The 15,378-nt window shown below is 38.6% G+C and overlaps 1 protein-coding gene across 5 annotated transcripts in view; it reads right to left on the bottom strand.

The window, feature by feature from the left end:
- The window catches only part of ARHGAP6 (Rho GTPase activating protein 6), a 332,594-nt gene that overhangs the window by 14,482 nt on the left and 302,734 nt on the right, over positions 1–15,378 (bottom strand). For all 5 annotated transcript variants that reach the window (XM_074858816.1, XM_074858820.1, XM_074858818.1 and 2 more), the window contains 5 exons: positions 13,102–13,297; positions 9,913–9,968; positions 6,048–6,198; positions 4,793–4,941; positions 1,616–1,795 (listed from right to left, as the gene is read on the bottom strand). In XM_074858816.1, coding sequence (XP_074714917.1) covers positions 1,616–1,795; positions 4,793–4,941; positions 6,048–6,198; positions 9,913–9,968; positions 13,102–13,297 — 732 coding nt within the window. The remainder of the gene's footprint in view (positions 1–1,615; positions 1,796–4,792; positions 4,942–6,047; positions 6,199–9,912; positions 9,969–13,101; positions 13,298–15,378) is intronic.

Genomic DNA, 15,378 nt, shown 5'->3' with positions numbered 1-15,378 from the left:
CAGATGAAAATGCAAGCACTGAAGAGATAAAGGAATAAATCCATCACAATTAAAAGAGACCATATGTAGGTTAGTCTAACCCTAAGCCCCACCGTTTCTACATCAAAAAGTCGGAATGTGTGCCTAAGTATTATGTACTGCGATGTGGCTGTGCTGTAAAATGTTCTTAAAGAGAAACAATAAGAAAACTTCAAGTATTGCAAGTATTCTTATTCAAGTATTATTTTAAGTGCCATCTACACTCTGGGCCAGCAGACCTTTGCACAAGAGTGCAGTTCTGTCACTTCTTTTCCTGCTGTGGAAGGAAAAATAGTACCTAAAGTTTCCCCAAACTGTGAAAAGCATTAAAAAAAAAAAAAAAAAAAAAAAGAAAAAAGATTGCTGAGTGTCTCACTGGAACAAGAATAAAAATAAAGCAAAGGATGTAATGAAAGGCAATACAGTGTGAGGGAAAAGACAGAAAACCACAAAGAAGTTCATCTGAGGCTAAGACTGATAGGCAGGACTCGTGACTGCTTTCTCATGCTCTCCTCCCTGTTGAAATCTGGTAGACACCTTCCCCTGACAGTGCTATGGGGCCATCAATCCCACATGTCCACAGTCCAGGCTTGTCTATCTTCTCCCATCAAGGTACCCAGCACCCAGCTTTGCTGGAGCACTAAAGGAGGTTTCCAGAATGTTCTTTCTCTTGCTTTGCGAACCGATCTCAGTGCAACACACAGCACTGCTTAGTTTCAAGACACAACAACCAAAGCCATTTTCACCTTTTCAAGGCTACTGGGTTTCTTAAGACATATATGCCTACTAAAATGAAGACAGGATAGTGCCCACCACTAGGTCTGACTGGCTTCTGCTACCCCAGAGCAGGGCTCTCTCAAGCACAAGTTCTACTGAGCTGACCTATAATTCTGTAGACAAAAAGAGGAAAAGGTAAAGCCACAGAACGAACTGTCCAGGTAACTGCTAGGCATGAGGAATGTGATTTAACTAAGCTGCTTCTTAAGTAAACAATGTGTCCAAGTCCATGGTCACCATCCCTTTTATGAAGAACTTCCTTCTTCAGCAAGAGAACAGAAAGGAACTCAGGAACTGCACAGATATATGCTTTACTCCTCTTATCCAACTGACAAATGAGAAAGCTTTGTGCCTACCCCTCACCCAACCAACAAGAAAGTCTTTGGTAGAGGAGGCTGTTCCTTAAATTAACCAAGGATCTCCTACTCCCTGCAGAAAAATTGACTCCCTGACTACCAAAACTGAGAGGTGAAAGGTCATTTTCAGTCTTGTCTTCAAAACTAATGGGCAGTGCTGGTGCATTGTTTGGTATGCAACTGAATAGCCAACCCCATCATTTCCACTGACAGAAATCTTCTAAGGAAGATACTCTTTTATCTACATAGAAACCATTCCAGGTAATATAAGTACACATTTTTAATACTATTGCTTACTGCAAAGCATTCTCCTTGATAGAAGACTACTTTTTCTACCAATAATTGACCCTAATTTAATGCAGCTTGCACAGTTCATTTCATCCTATTCTACTTTAACACCAACTAGGTAGTTCTGCATTTAACTTAAAAATGTATTGGAGTAACGTGAAGAAACGTCCACCTACCATGAAAAGAGCTTCATAGTTTTCAATCATCTTTTGTACGACAGCTATGATAGCAGTACTCTCTTCAGCTCGAGCTGAGCTCTGAACTGAGAATTCTTTGTCTGTAGATTTCTGCTTGTGCAACAAGTTAGGGCCAAAGATGGTAGCCAGGTTGAGTGATGTCATTTTGTTCCCAGTAATCTAGAAAACAGAATATAAATGAGGTGGGGTCTCACACATCTACACCACCCCCCCACCCCCCCCAAACACTCCCTCTCTCTCTCTCTCGATTTGGCAGATGCTTTCTCAAGTAGCACTCATGATGTGAAACAGATACAGTGAGGAAAGACACACTTTTCCATGTTTAAACAGTTTAGATAATTAAGAAGCATGCTCATTATTTTTATCACTATTTTTCTGTCCTTTTGCTTGTTTCCTAGGACATGCCAAATGTTTATTTGTTGGGTGGATTTTTTTGTTTTGTTGCTTTTTTCCTACTTTTATAACACTGTGCTCAAATAAGCAACAGTAATCTGATTTTGGAAGAAGGCTAGGAATACATACTACACTAGACAGAAATTATCTGAAAAATATGTCATGTAGGTTATTAAATCAGAATTTTCATTGTCATATTTGTGATTAGACTACTTTTTCCCCTCCTATTATTTTATCAGAGAGAACAGCAGGGGTCATGTGCTTCTTCTCTACGTCTCCACTTGGTTGCTATTCTGGGAATGCAGAAGAAAATGCCAGCAGTTTGACTATATAAGACCGTAAGTGAATTTCAGCTGTTAACCCAGTATTTCTTGCAGGCTTTTTTAAAGAACAAAAAAAATATAATGAGAGTTATTTTTCATTTGTTTCAGTTACATTTGAGCTAATCAATTTTTAAAAAGGACAGAAAGAGTCACCAAAAAGAGGTAGTAAAAATAGCATTTTAAGAAATGATTGTTACAAAATGAACCTTTTCAAAGGTAGTATTTTAATTTTTTTTTGTAGCTGGTCATTTACTGAATACTCTAGTCAAAGTTACAACTGACTGCACTTGGTTTATTTTTTACAGAGCTCAACTAGACAGCATAGAGATGACAGTAAAAAGAGCTTTTCCTTTTATTGGTGGGACCAGCGTGTAATCTTGGAAAGACATCTGCACTAAGTAGGTGCATGGGCAGTCATAACAAACATGTTGGCTCTTTGTTTAAAGACTCATCCCATCACGACTGTGAGTACAGCACACTCCCTTATTTGTGCACCACCATGCACCTGGCTGTTTTTTGGGTGACCTGCTTTTTAAACAGTCAGAGTACTGAGCCACCAAGGATGCACAGGCACAAAGTGCTTTGAGTGTGCCAGGGACAGCCTCTGGCTGTGCCTGGACATGCATGTGCAGGCTGTTTGTACAAACAAGAAGTCTCTTCTTAAGGGCAGCCTCAGGGTATCCCTTAAAAAATGTTGTAAACATATCCACTGAAATAACTGAATGGGTAATTTTAATAAAGTTAGTCACTCATCTTCATCTTCGAGAGAGAAGGGCTTTTGAAAGAAATTGTGAAGAGGGCCTGTGTGTCAAAGCTTGGCTGTTTTCCTTCCAGTGATAGCAAACAGTCTGATAAAATACCTTCTCTTGCCCTATATGCTTTTATTCACTTAATTACTGATAAATAGCTTAAATAATTGTGAGCAGAATACTGTGTAATCTATAAAAGGTATCCAATTGCACATACTATTCCTGATGCTTACAATACTGCCAAGATAGTTTACATAAATTTGCCTTGCCAAAATACCTGTAGCAGAGCTGATGTACTGTTAAGGGGAATGAAAATGCCTTTAATACAACTGTTGGGCCAAACCAACTCTCTTAAGCAGCATCCTCTAGTCCTGCAATAAGATCCTCTTGGGTAAATTCCTGAATCAACAGAGAACTCTTTGCAGGACCAGGGGGACCACAACCTTAGCTGACTTATACATGTTTTTAAGCACAGTAAAACTGTTACAGGCTGCTCTTTTTAAATACTTTTCATCATAGTGGTGTAGTTTTTTATCAACTCCCTGCTGAGGACAAAAATCATAGCATTTAAAGTGGATTTAAAAGTGAAATAGGCATTGAAGTCACATACAGCACATTGGCAAGTTACGACTTGAGGCAGAAATTTAGCAAAACTCATCTCAAAGTGCCAATTGTTAAAACCAGCCAACTGCAGAAGGTGTCCAAATTTGACAGAAGTCAGCAGGGTTTTCCATCTGGAAGACAAAATTCTCTAGGAGTTTCAGAAGAGTCTCAGAGGTAACCTCAGAAATAGTCTCTGCTACAGTTCAGAGGACAGGGAAGTCCTTCCCACAGATAAACTGGTACAATTTTGTCAAGCAGTGACAGACTGTATCTGCATCATTCAAAGTTAACAGAGTTGCCACCTTTTGCAGAGCAGCCCACCCTACTAGTTCAAGCATTTTCCTGGTAGAAAATGGGAAGCCTGGATTTTCAGATCTTCTCTAGTGAGAACAGTGCAGATGCGCACGTGTGACTGCTCAGAAGTACAGCTCAGTCACCGGCTATGGGTGTTCTTGTCTCTGTGGGGTGGGTGCACTCCGACTTCTCCACGGATTTTGGTCCAGAATGCAACAGTAAGGAGGCCAGAATGAAAACAGGCAAAGATGGACCCTGACTCCAAGTAGTGATTAGGTCTGTCAGTTGCAAGGACACAGCTGGGAGTTCCTGTTCTTTATTTTTTATTCCTCACTAGCCAGTGCACACAAGGAAGCTAAGGGAACCAAGAAGTGAACTGCTGTGTCCAAAGATCATATAAGAAAGCAACATCAGAGAATGAAAAGAGAATTGAAAAGCATACTCTTGAATGCCTTACACTTTTCTATGTGAGTATATTTTCCATAGAATACAACAAAATAAGGGGCAGGGGGAATGGATGCATAACGTTAGATGTTCTTAACAACAAGGTTGATTATGCTGTGAATCTCCCAAAGGAAGTAGTAGATGCTTTACCAATTAAGTCATATAAAAATTAATCTTTCACAGCCCTAAAAACATAGTAAACAACTAAATGGCACATGTACAGGCAAGAATATGAAATCTCTCCCATCTTTCAGGGGTATGCCACCTTCGTGTTTGTTTCACAGCTTTAAAGATCTCTTTTCAGATTATGAATCAAGGGAAGTCAAAGGACACAAGTGACCAGGACTTACCTCTTGGCCATCTTTGTCGGTGGTGTCTTCTGCATGGCCAGCCACTGTGGCGAGGAACTGCAGCAGCCGGTGTAGGGTATCGCAGTTACAGGGAGGTAGAAGATAAATGAGAAGCTGTAAGGTGCTTAGCTGTTCATCTGGCTCTAATACTAAGAGGGGAAAAAAAATACATTCTAAGAAAATCACTCCAATTAACCTAAAAGCAGAATACATATACTGTTCCCAGCCCAAAGGAAGGTGCAAGAATAGCTTTGTTTAAAGATTATTTTCCTTATAATGTCAGAAAACTCTAAGGAAATATCAAAAGTGTAACAAATACTGTTATGGCATTTTTGTCTTGGTTGGTCATCTTTTTGCTCATAGGATCTCTTCTCAGCCTATAAGAGAGCAAAATCCATGTTGCACACTCCATCAGTGTCACTGGACACAAAAATTCTGCTTCATTTTCTACTTACTGCATTCATTTAGGTATAACTACTAGTATATACAGGGCACCGTTGGGAAGCATTTCCAGTCACATTTATGCTTTAGCCATTTTAAATGAGTTTTCTTATAATTTCACGTCTTGAAGAGGGACTGGGAGACTGGAAAAGCAACTAGAGATATAAAGGACGTTCTGCAACCACCATCACTTTAACCATCTAAAATGCAATGGTAGGCAGTGACAAAGATGGGACAGAGGCGGGATCTCAGACATGAGGGCTAGAAAGAATCTGAAGAACACATACAAAGCAGCAGCTTAAACTTGAAGCGTCCAACTTTACATTCTCCCAAACCTGCAAGGGTCTGCACTCAGGTCTTAGGCAACACATTTGGGAATACTTAATATGATGGCTTTGAGGGCCATTAACTATGATGAAACTTGAACTTTTAAAGCCAGACTGGAATTTTGGTCAGTGAACAGATCGAAAAATTAAAAGCATAAATGGTGCTAAGATACCGGGATTCAAATGGAAGTCTGTCATCTGCTACTGCTGAAGCAATAACCAGGGTCAGGATTTAATGGAAAGCATGAATCACATCCTATATACAAATGCAAAAAGTGAAATCTTTGCTGTTCTAGTTTTCTGGGCTATACTTACACAGTATGAAAAACAAGGAAAGACCTCAGCAAATTTATACTACACAAATATTTGGAGCAAATCAAGGCTAGAGTATTAAATGCACAGAAAAAAAGAATACGGTTAGTAGAGATCAAAGAATTCAAACAGGTAAGCTTTTGAAAATTGGTAAATCAAGACGCTGTAGAGCTCACAGAGAGTGTTGATGAAAGGTGTATAAAGTTCTCTGGTGAGAAGCGGGTCAGGCATGTCACGCAGAAATTCCTTTAACAAAGCAGCAACATCGTGAATGCTGTGCTCTTCGTCTAATACAACATCTATGCCCCGGTCAAACTCTTCACGTAACTGAAAAAGATCATGACACAAAACCACGGTCACATATTGTCCCAATTAGTACATCCCAACACGGTAAATCTTTTAAGATGTGGATTTACTCATTTTCACTTTCCAGATTGGACATGACTAGTTTTTGGTAAGGTCAAAGGTATAATGCATGTCTAATTGCTTACTCCATGATACACAACTTAAGGTGTGTACCAGACAGCAATAAAATACAATTCTTTCTTTCCAGCTAATATATGGCACTCTTATGAAAAAATGTGCCCAAGTAAATATAATTTTTGCAGAAATGTAAGATTAATATCAAAGGCAGAAACCATGGATAATAAGGAAAACTGCAAGAAAGGCTTTCTTATACCCCCTTTCTTGCATTATCCCTAGATTTTAGGACCAGAAAGACCAAAATTGCATTTTATAACATTTACGGTTTTGTACAAAAACTTTAATAAGACGACAATGTTCATATCCACCAAACTCACGTTTCTTTTGTGATTTAAGCATAAGCAGTAAGCAGCCAGGTTCACTTCACGGCATTTGTCCACACACATCTTGTTCTGCCTTCCTAATTTAGTTGCATTCACTAAGTGATGATCATTAGGGAATTAATAAACAGCAAGCTAATACTGTTATGAGGTATCACTTTTTTTTTTTCCCAGCTACAGTCCTCAGACAAATTCTGTGTAATTCAAAGGCATCACACTTCCCAAATGGCAGAAGAAATCCCTCTCCCACATCCAGTATGCCTTACAAAAAAAAAAAAGCCTGCCTTTCTGGAGAGATTTCCCAGCACCAAGAGCGCAACACTTTCTTCACACTGAGAGCTCCACCTTTTATTCTCTTTTCATTTTGAAAATAGTCAAGATGTTTTAAAACCATTTCCTAGGAAAATTTCGTATCTTTGCTAATATTATGAGGTATCATGATCTCACATCTATCTTCTCAAAAAGTAATTATATCTGAATCTTACTAAACAAGATGAAATTTGAGCTATCAGCTTTCTTTACCCGGATTATTACAGACATACCAAGAAGAAAGAAGGTAAGTCACAAGCAAACTATGTGTCTGTGATAATCTGTGGCAAATCTTGATCACAGGCAAATCTATCTTGAGTGTGTATAGTGTGGAGGAGTAGAAAACCCTGTGTTTTCAGCTGAAATTGTGCTTTCATAATGGGTGTGAAAGGTATTCTATAAAAACTACAGCCTCCTTTCTAATTTATTAAGACTACTTTTAACATTATTAATGTCAGTCATTACCAATAATGAATAATTACGCTATGAAGACCAGAACTTGTTCTTTATCTAGTATTACGCTTCCCCCTGCTGATTGTGGCCAAATATTTTCCAGTGCCAACCTGGGGATTTTATTCCCAGTTCAATTCTACTCTTCCAACTGGTGGCAAATGTGGAACATCCCTGCGGAGGACCATAAATTACCTCTATCCAGAAGATTGCTTTTGCACTTACTGCCCAAAAGCAGTCGAGGAAACAGATTAGCATTTTATCAGGAATTCAGACTTCCCAAATAGCTAAATCATAAATTGCTGTTACAGTCTTGAGTATTGCACTTCTGATCTGATATCCTGTGAGGCCTACAGAGATATCCTAATTAGCACAGTATCAGATAATCATTGGTGAAACATGGACACATTTCAGGCTCAGGTAACACGGCTGTTAAAAACTCTACATTTCTAAGTTTAAACTTTAGGTCTCTCAGACTTCATTCACAGAGAATACTTTCAGACTTTTGGAAAATACACCAGGTGAACTACAGCATCCACCAGAGCTTAAGATGTGAGAGCTGAGGACACTCATGCTGGGAGAGGGGATGGGAGAGCAGAGCTCTAGCCATGTCGCTCTTCAACCTCAGGGTCTGGCAGCTGCTTTGCCTGCAGAGCTGCCACCAAGTCACCAGGCCTATCATAGAGGGCTGCCCACCCTAAGCTCGGCAATGATGCTCTGCTCAAGCATCTGTACAGTTTCTGTGCACAAGCTGGTACCTGGCACTCCGATGTATCAGACCTACCACCTTGAGTCAACACTAGCTCAGGAATCTTTGTCCTACACCCATGTGAAGGAGGTTTGTAAATAGATGCACCTGTTCTAGATTTTCTCTTCCTGCTCACCAACCAAAAACCCCACTGGCACATGCATTTACTCACTTATGAATATACTGCAACAAACTACAGTTGAAATAGGACATTTTCTAACTGGGGGAGGAAGGGAAACAAAATTCTGCCTACTTTCTACACAAGAAAAACTAATGAACAGCTGCAAAAGCACACCAAAATCTGAGTACTGGGTTTGGCTTTCCACGGTTCAGAAAATGAGTGGAATTTTAATTGAATCCAGACTTTCCCATGTGTTCATGTTGACAGCATTTATTATCGTAACTGCAAAGGCCAAGCTGATGCTTCCATGTTGTTTAATGAAATATATTAGTTCACCTAGTTCAATAAATTAGTCCACGTAATAGAATACATAAATACCCAAATCTCTTTATTTCCTCAGCTTCTGAAAACACAGTAAATGAGAAACTGGTGAGTCACTGATGTTCAAAGTAAGGCTTAGTTTACAAGTAAATGATACAAGCCCTCTGCTTTTTCCCCAGAGGTATGATGTAGTTGTACTCACCCCTGAATGATAATATATGTTTTGACATTGAGCTGGTAATGCAAATGACAGGCAACTTACTTTTCAATACTTTATCTAGTTTAGTGTTGATCTAACAAGTGCCTCTTCAGACTATGAAAGTTTTTAGCTCTGTGTTACACCAGCCACTCAGCAATGGAAACTGCTAGAGAAGAAGCTACAAATCGGTAGGCTATACTGTCCTACCAGCCAGAATCAAGCCAGTTTAGCTATTCAAGGTAACTTTCCAGAGTGCCAAACTTTGTATAGTTTTTGCAACAAAGAATTATTATTTCTGGGATCAGATGAAGTCAAGCTTTCTTTTGCTTTTTTTCTATTTGATCTTTTTGGTCTTGTACTTCCTGGCAGGGATATTTTCCTGTGACTTTTTATCCCCTCCCTAAGCATCATGCAACCATTAAGCACTCTTCTCTCCTGCTCTAATTCAACATGTATTCCCAGCTTCTGGGAATAACAATGCAATATCTAGGGCTGAGGAAACACCCACTTCTGACTTTGTCTCGGGAACCCAATTGTACACTATCTTTGCTTTTACAACAGTTGGCTGAGACTAGGCCTTGGATGGGTCTGCTCTGACCTTCAAGTTTAACAGGGGTAAAAGAAAGGTGATATTTGGGAGCAGCATTTTGAGGGTCGAAGAGATTGCTCTGTACTTGCATATTTTCTCATACTGTTAGTTTTCAAAAAAAGATTTACAGTTTGGGTTTACTTTGGGAGCTTCAGCTGTTTCTGAGATGAAACTAGCAGCCAAGATTTTTTTTTCCCTACAGTGTAACCTTTGGAAAATTTCATCACTGTAGTCTATTTGGATCTCCAACCCTGTGCTACTTCTGCAGAGCAAAACATATAGAGACTGTTAACCTTCTAGGAACCTGACAAGGATTTCACCAGATGTAAAAGATGACTAGAAATGGCCTGTTATGCGCCATCAAAAAAACAATAAAGTCACTGACCCAGAAAGCCTGAATTTTACCAGTTGACAGATGGGGAGGGAAATCACTTAACAGAAAGAAATCAGGTTTGTTTGTACCATAGCTGATGAGGGAAAAGAGTATCCATATCCACTTACCTGTCTTACTCTCTTTTTTGAGCTTCCAACTCTGAATATTCCTACTGTCTGGAGACCTGCAAGTGCACATCAGACAACTGTTTTATTGTTTAATTTTCTGCTGAAAATTGCACTGAACCAAAGCAATCTGGGCTATGTGTATATTTACAAGAATAAAACCATAGTGTATTTCTCTACAAACTTGTACTTGCCACACTGAGGCAAAATTCAATTGTGTTGGATTAAGAAGCCATCCAATGTAGTTTTTTAAGGACCTTACATCACCTAACTGGCAAAATGGCATCTCTGTGACATTTCTTATAATGTTGTTTTGGTAGTGCCACTGCTACTCCATGAGGGACAGAGGTATGCAGAGTGAGGCACTGCTCAGTGTTTGGAGGTGGCACTTCCAGGACTGACATCAAAGGAAACTGTCAATAAGATAACTAAAGGCTTGGGCACTGAGGTGCGTCTTTGCATACAGGAAGCAGTTGGTGTTTGGGGTTACGCGTTGGCTCTATAGTGCCCATCAAGTCAAAGCTGAAAGTCTTCTTCAAAGGGACATAAGTAGGGCACTCACGCAGATTACGAGCAGGAAGAACTCTATCTGGGAGTTGCGTGTAATTTATAGGGTAGGAACAGCTATAATATAGAGGGAAAGCTATAAAGAAGTACTGTTGTACTTCAGGCAAGTGTTGAAAGTGTGCCTCTTGTGTCATTTAGACTTAAAGTGATTTGGAAATTGGTGTTGTCGGCTATTCCATAAGAAATCAGTTCAAACCTTCTAGCCCTGTAGATACTACCAGAATATCAAACAAACAATGACATGATTGTTGAATGGACATACTTTGCCGAGTAACAGAAACTGAAAAATTTGAGAGTGGCAATGAGAATGTGAGTGGAAATCTTAAGAGACTTAAGCAGCTGTGTACATAATATTATTTTACACAGTTAGACATTTTTTGCAAAAAGGATAAAATTATCTGTAAGCTTTGAAGAGTTTATGGTACAACAAAGACTACTCTGCAACATTCATTTTCTCTACTGACATACAGGAGATGTAAAATAACCTTGAAAAACAAATGCCTTTTGACAGCCATGAGGCTACACTTGCTTGCTAGAGATGTGTAGCTTTGCAGTGGTGTTTGGACTTGAAGGTTTTCATCAGAAAAATTCAGACACGATTCTGCCTTTTAGTTTTTAGTCTCAACATGACACCTCTCTTCGAATATTCTTCTATCTTTGGTTAACAGAAAATTACATTGATGGAATAACATTTAGTAAACCCAGGAACACTAGCAGGGAATCATCTAAGATGGAGATACTCATACTGGGCAAAAATTGGAGGCTGGTTCCCAGTTCCTGCACAAACACACAGTATTTGTTTTACACTGTGGGTCTGCAGGAAGTCAAGCCTTTACAACTCTGGGACATGATCCCAGGGAAAACAGAGAAGGTGAACAAGGCCAGGGGTTTTTCTGGCTAAAACATAATCATTTTTTGTCACATAAAGTTCAAAACTATCATTTAAAGCATTCATGAGAAACCCCTAGGTGATCTGCTGCTGAAAAATTGGCCTAAAGGACTTATGCATACAGGTAAGTATTTTCAGAATCAGAAACTTGGTCCATCATATAGTCTGGAATGATGTTGCTACAGGATTGTTGCTAGAACAGAAAGTCTTCTATTATCCCTAATATCAATGAGCAAACTGTAGTGTTCATCTTCTGCAATTTTTAAAAGTCAATCAATCCCAATGATTGTTTTGTGGATGGCGGATTAAATTGAAAATTGAAGAACATCACTATTTGCCCCAAATTATCTCACAATATTGTGTTGTGGAGTACTACACTGCACTCTTAGAAAATGCACCAAAAAAAATCATGAATTTTCTTTAAAATGAAACTTTAATGTAAAGCAAATATTTTAGTAAAAAATGAAAAGAATCTTTGCTATGACAGTGGGTTAAGTGGATTAAAAAATTTATTACACATGTTCAAGTGACATAAAATCACAGTATTCAAAGGATACTCAGCTGGATAGCTTTTTTGGCTGATTCAGACACTTTTATGGTCTCTATACTCAGCTACCCTTGTTTAAAGGGACAGAAGTCATTCATCTCAAACTTAATCATCCTCACACTTGTTTGTCAGCTATGGTATCTAATCTCTGTAAAAGGCTAACAATGACTCTCTTTCAGAGTCTTCCTTTATATATTTGCAAGCAACATGATTTTCATTTATGTATTGTAAAACTTTAGCATTGTTTTTTAAATTGCAGTCCCTCATCTGCAGAAACCTTTCATTCAGAGTCAGAAAATGATTTCTTTCTGTCAAATTAGGCACCAAATGCATCATTTGGTGTTGCAGTTGCCATTACTTAATGGTTTGTTTATTATCTGTCCATGTGATAACTCCGTCTTGCTGTGGCCAAGTTATTTCAATCCTCATTAAAAATCTTTACATGGATACACTGGGAGAGATGTTGAACAGATACCTTGATTAACTATTGTTTCTGCATTACATAAAGCTGGTGGGAGGTTTGTGTCTGGATGATCATGAAGACATGAGAAAAATATTGGCAGGAGTTTGTAATTCCCTTTGGAGAGAGCAGGCCTGAGCCTCAGGCTGGTCAGGAGAACTCAAGACAGGGACAAACTGAGTAGCCACCCTACAAGCCTTGTAGTGAACAGGAAAAGGCTTCTTGGAGCTTAGTATAATTTAGCATGGGATTTTTTTCTTTCTCTGAGCCTGTATCTTCAACTGCTCTTAAGTTTTGCAGCATAGTATAAACAGTTAATTTAGCTCTTGCACCTTAAGATCCAGTGATTGTGAAAAATGGCTCCAGGCTGACTGGCACATTTCAGACTTTCATTCTCAAAGTATGGATAAACCCCTGGGGTGTGAAGAGCCATTCCTGCAGAGCTGAGCACTCCAGTAGGAGATGAACAACCTCCAAGGAATGTCTCTCCCCCCCATGCTGTATGGGCCAGTTTGCAAGCTTGTAACATAGATCCTTAGTTTTGGAAGATATCTTCTAAGTAATTCTTTGTGAGACAGTATCTTTAGCAAGAGGCAAGATAGGAGGGAGTGTCTGACTTTCAAAGATGTCCTTGCAATTGAAAATGTATGCCTGCTTCTCAAAATATGCATTTATTTATATTATAGTAAAAATATATCTGTCACTCCTCGGAAAACGAAATAGTCTTACCATGCTTTTCCAAGTGCTGGCAGCAACTATCTACAAGCCGGGGAACCTGTCTGTAAATGGGGTTCAGGCTTAGTTTCTTATCTCTTGCCTTTTCTTTCTTGCTCTGGGCTTCTGCTGGCAAAGAGAGCTGGAGAGCTTCTAACAATCGTGACTGATTGTCATCAAGATCTGTAATAGAGTCCACAGACATCGCGCCCTGTAAAATACAGAGACATGAACAATCAGTATCTAAACGCCACAGGACCTTATCTAACAGACTTTTGCCTATCTGCATTTTAAACAAACTAATACAAAAATACAATTTGCTACACAGTTTTTGTAAATTAAGGAAGTTATAATACCAGTGTAAAGGATGGAAAAATCACAATGGTACCACAATTATTACCATACTACAAAGAATACAAATTAGATACTTAAAAAAGTCAATGTTTTCCGCTCACTTGGCACACCTTTTTATTATTGTAAGCCCGCACATACTACAGGACAAGGATGAATCATGGTCTGTGTGTGCCCCTCAGCAGTACAGTATTTATGTTCATGGAGATATATACACATTTTTAAACCTGATTTCCTACTTCTGCAGCTTGGGCCATTGTATCAGTGAGAATGATGGAAACAGATTTACAACCATACACCACATACAGTTAACTAGTAACACAAATACATACAACTGCAGAGACTGAAATAATCCCATGTTATCACAGAACAAAGACACACCAAAGAAGTAGGGGGGTAATATTTTTTTAGATAGTTCTACTTCACATATCTTAATATTTTAAAACCATTAAAATTCCAATGAAAGCTTTGAAAACTATGTTTGGATTACAGCAAGGTACAAAAGTTCAAGCAGTTTGTAAAGGATGAAGCAGTACAAGCAGTAGGAGATTTATGGCATGTTTCAATGTTCACACTTGAAAAATAAGATTTTTTTTTCAAACCATAAGATTACTGTCACTTCAAAACAACCATTTCCCTCAATTGTTATTAAACTTACCAGGCAAAAACATTTTAGGGGACATCTAGGCTTATAAATAATAACAAAACAAGAAGAAAAAATTTGGCCTTAATTCTCATTAAAAATATCTACTGTAAATTATTTTCTTTCTTTCTGAAACAAAGGATACATTTAACCATAACATTAAATGTACTGTATAGGGATCCAACATATCATCCTAAGAAATAATGAAGAAAATGTAAATTCCCATTCAAAACTTTGCTGACAACTCTAATTTCTCAAAAACTCATTGTTTTGAGGACAGGTATTTCACAGACTGCTGGTAAGATCTCCACATCTATTAAATGAAAACTGTACAACTGCTGAGGAATTTCAAGCTCTAGAAGCATTTTCTTCCATCAGCCTAGACAACTGAACTTTGCAAAGATTTATGGCTCATAGGCAACTCATACAAAGTCCACTGAGATTTCAAATGAATTTAAAAATTTTTAGTTCATAATATCTTTTTTAAAAAAGCATCTAACTTCTCAGGTTTAGTTCTGTTTCTTATAATTCATGGAAGACTTATAAATAAAACACAGGGAAGTTTTTAGAGTTTTTTTGGACCCACGCCTCTAAACAATTATTAGTCCCTTTAGAACACAACTTTGACCTTGATTTCTGATGTCTCTCAGAAGTACAATTGCTTGATTCTCTCTACCATTTCCTGCCAAAAGGAGACACAAAAAAAAAAAAGGCAACCCAAAACGAAACAAGAATCTCTGGCTATGATCCATGTGTGTAAAATTCCAACTCAACAATTTTTCTATTTTGTTTTTAAGAGTTTGGGGTTTCAGACATCAAAATTAGTCAACTGACACTGAAAATCCTAACACCATCCTCACCACTACAGCTCACAGGCAGTTCCTGTTATGACAGGTCCCCTCCTTTACAGCCTGCCTTTACTGGTCCTTCCCTGCCTGCAAAGCATCCTCACCTCTTGAATCATTATTATCACAGAGTCACTTAAGTCGGATTCAGATCCCTAAAATAGATGTAAATACAGTCAGTTCACCATTATCCATGGGCATTTTATCAAAGTTGTGGATTAACTGGGGCACTGAGCTGGCTTTAGGAAGAGTGACCTTGAGTTCAGTGGCTGAAATACAGCACTGCTTGGCAATACCAAGTCCCTGACAGCTCTGATTTTAAATTTCAAAGTGCCCAGGAAAACAATACCAACACAGTCCATGGATCCAGCTCAAAGTCAGCCACACCTATTAGTCTGGGCTCAGCCAGACCTATACAACTGCTGAGGAATGATGCAGGAGATCATGCACATT

The sequence above is a fragment of the Strix uralensis genome, chromosome 2, assembly GCF_047716275.1.
Source record: "Strix uralensis isolate ZFMK-TIS-50842 chromosome 2, bStrUra1, whole genome shotgun sequence".
NCBI lineage: Eukaryota > Metazoa > Chordata > Aves > Strigiformes > Strigidae > Strix > Strix uralensis.
Note: the sequence above shows the minus strand (reverse complement) of the source record. Positions and strands in the feature narration are given on the sequence as shown.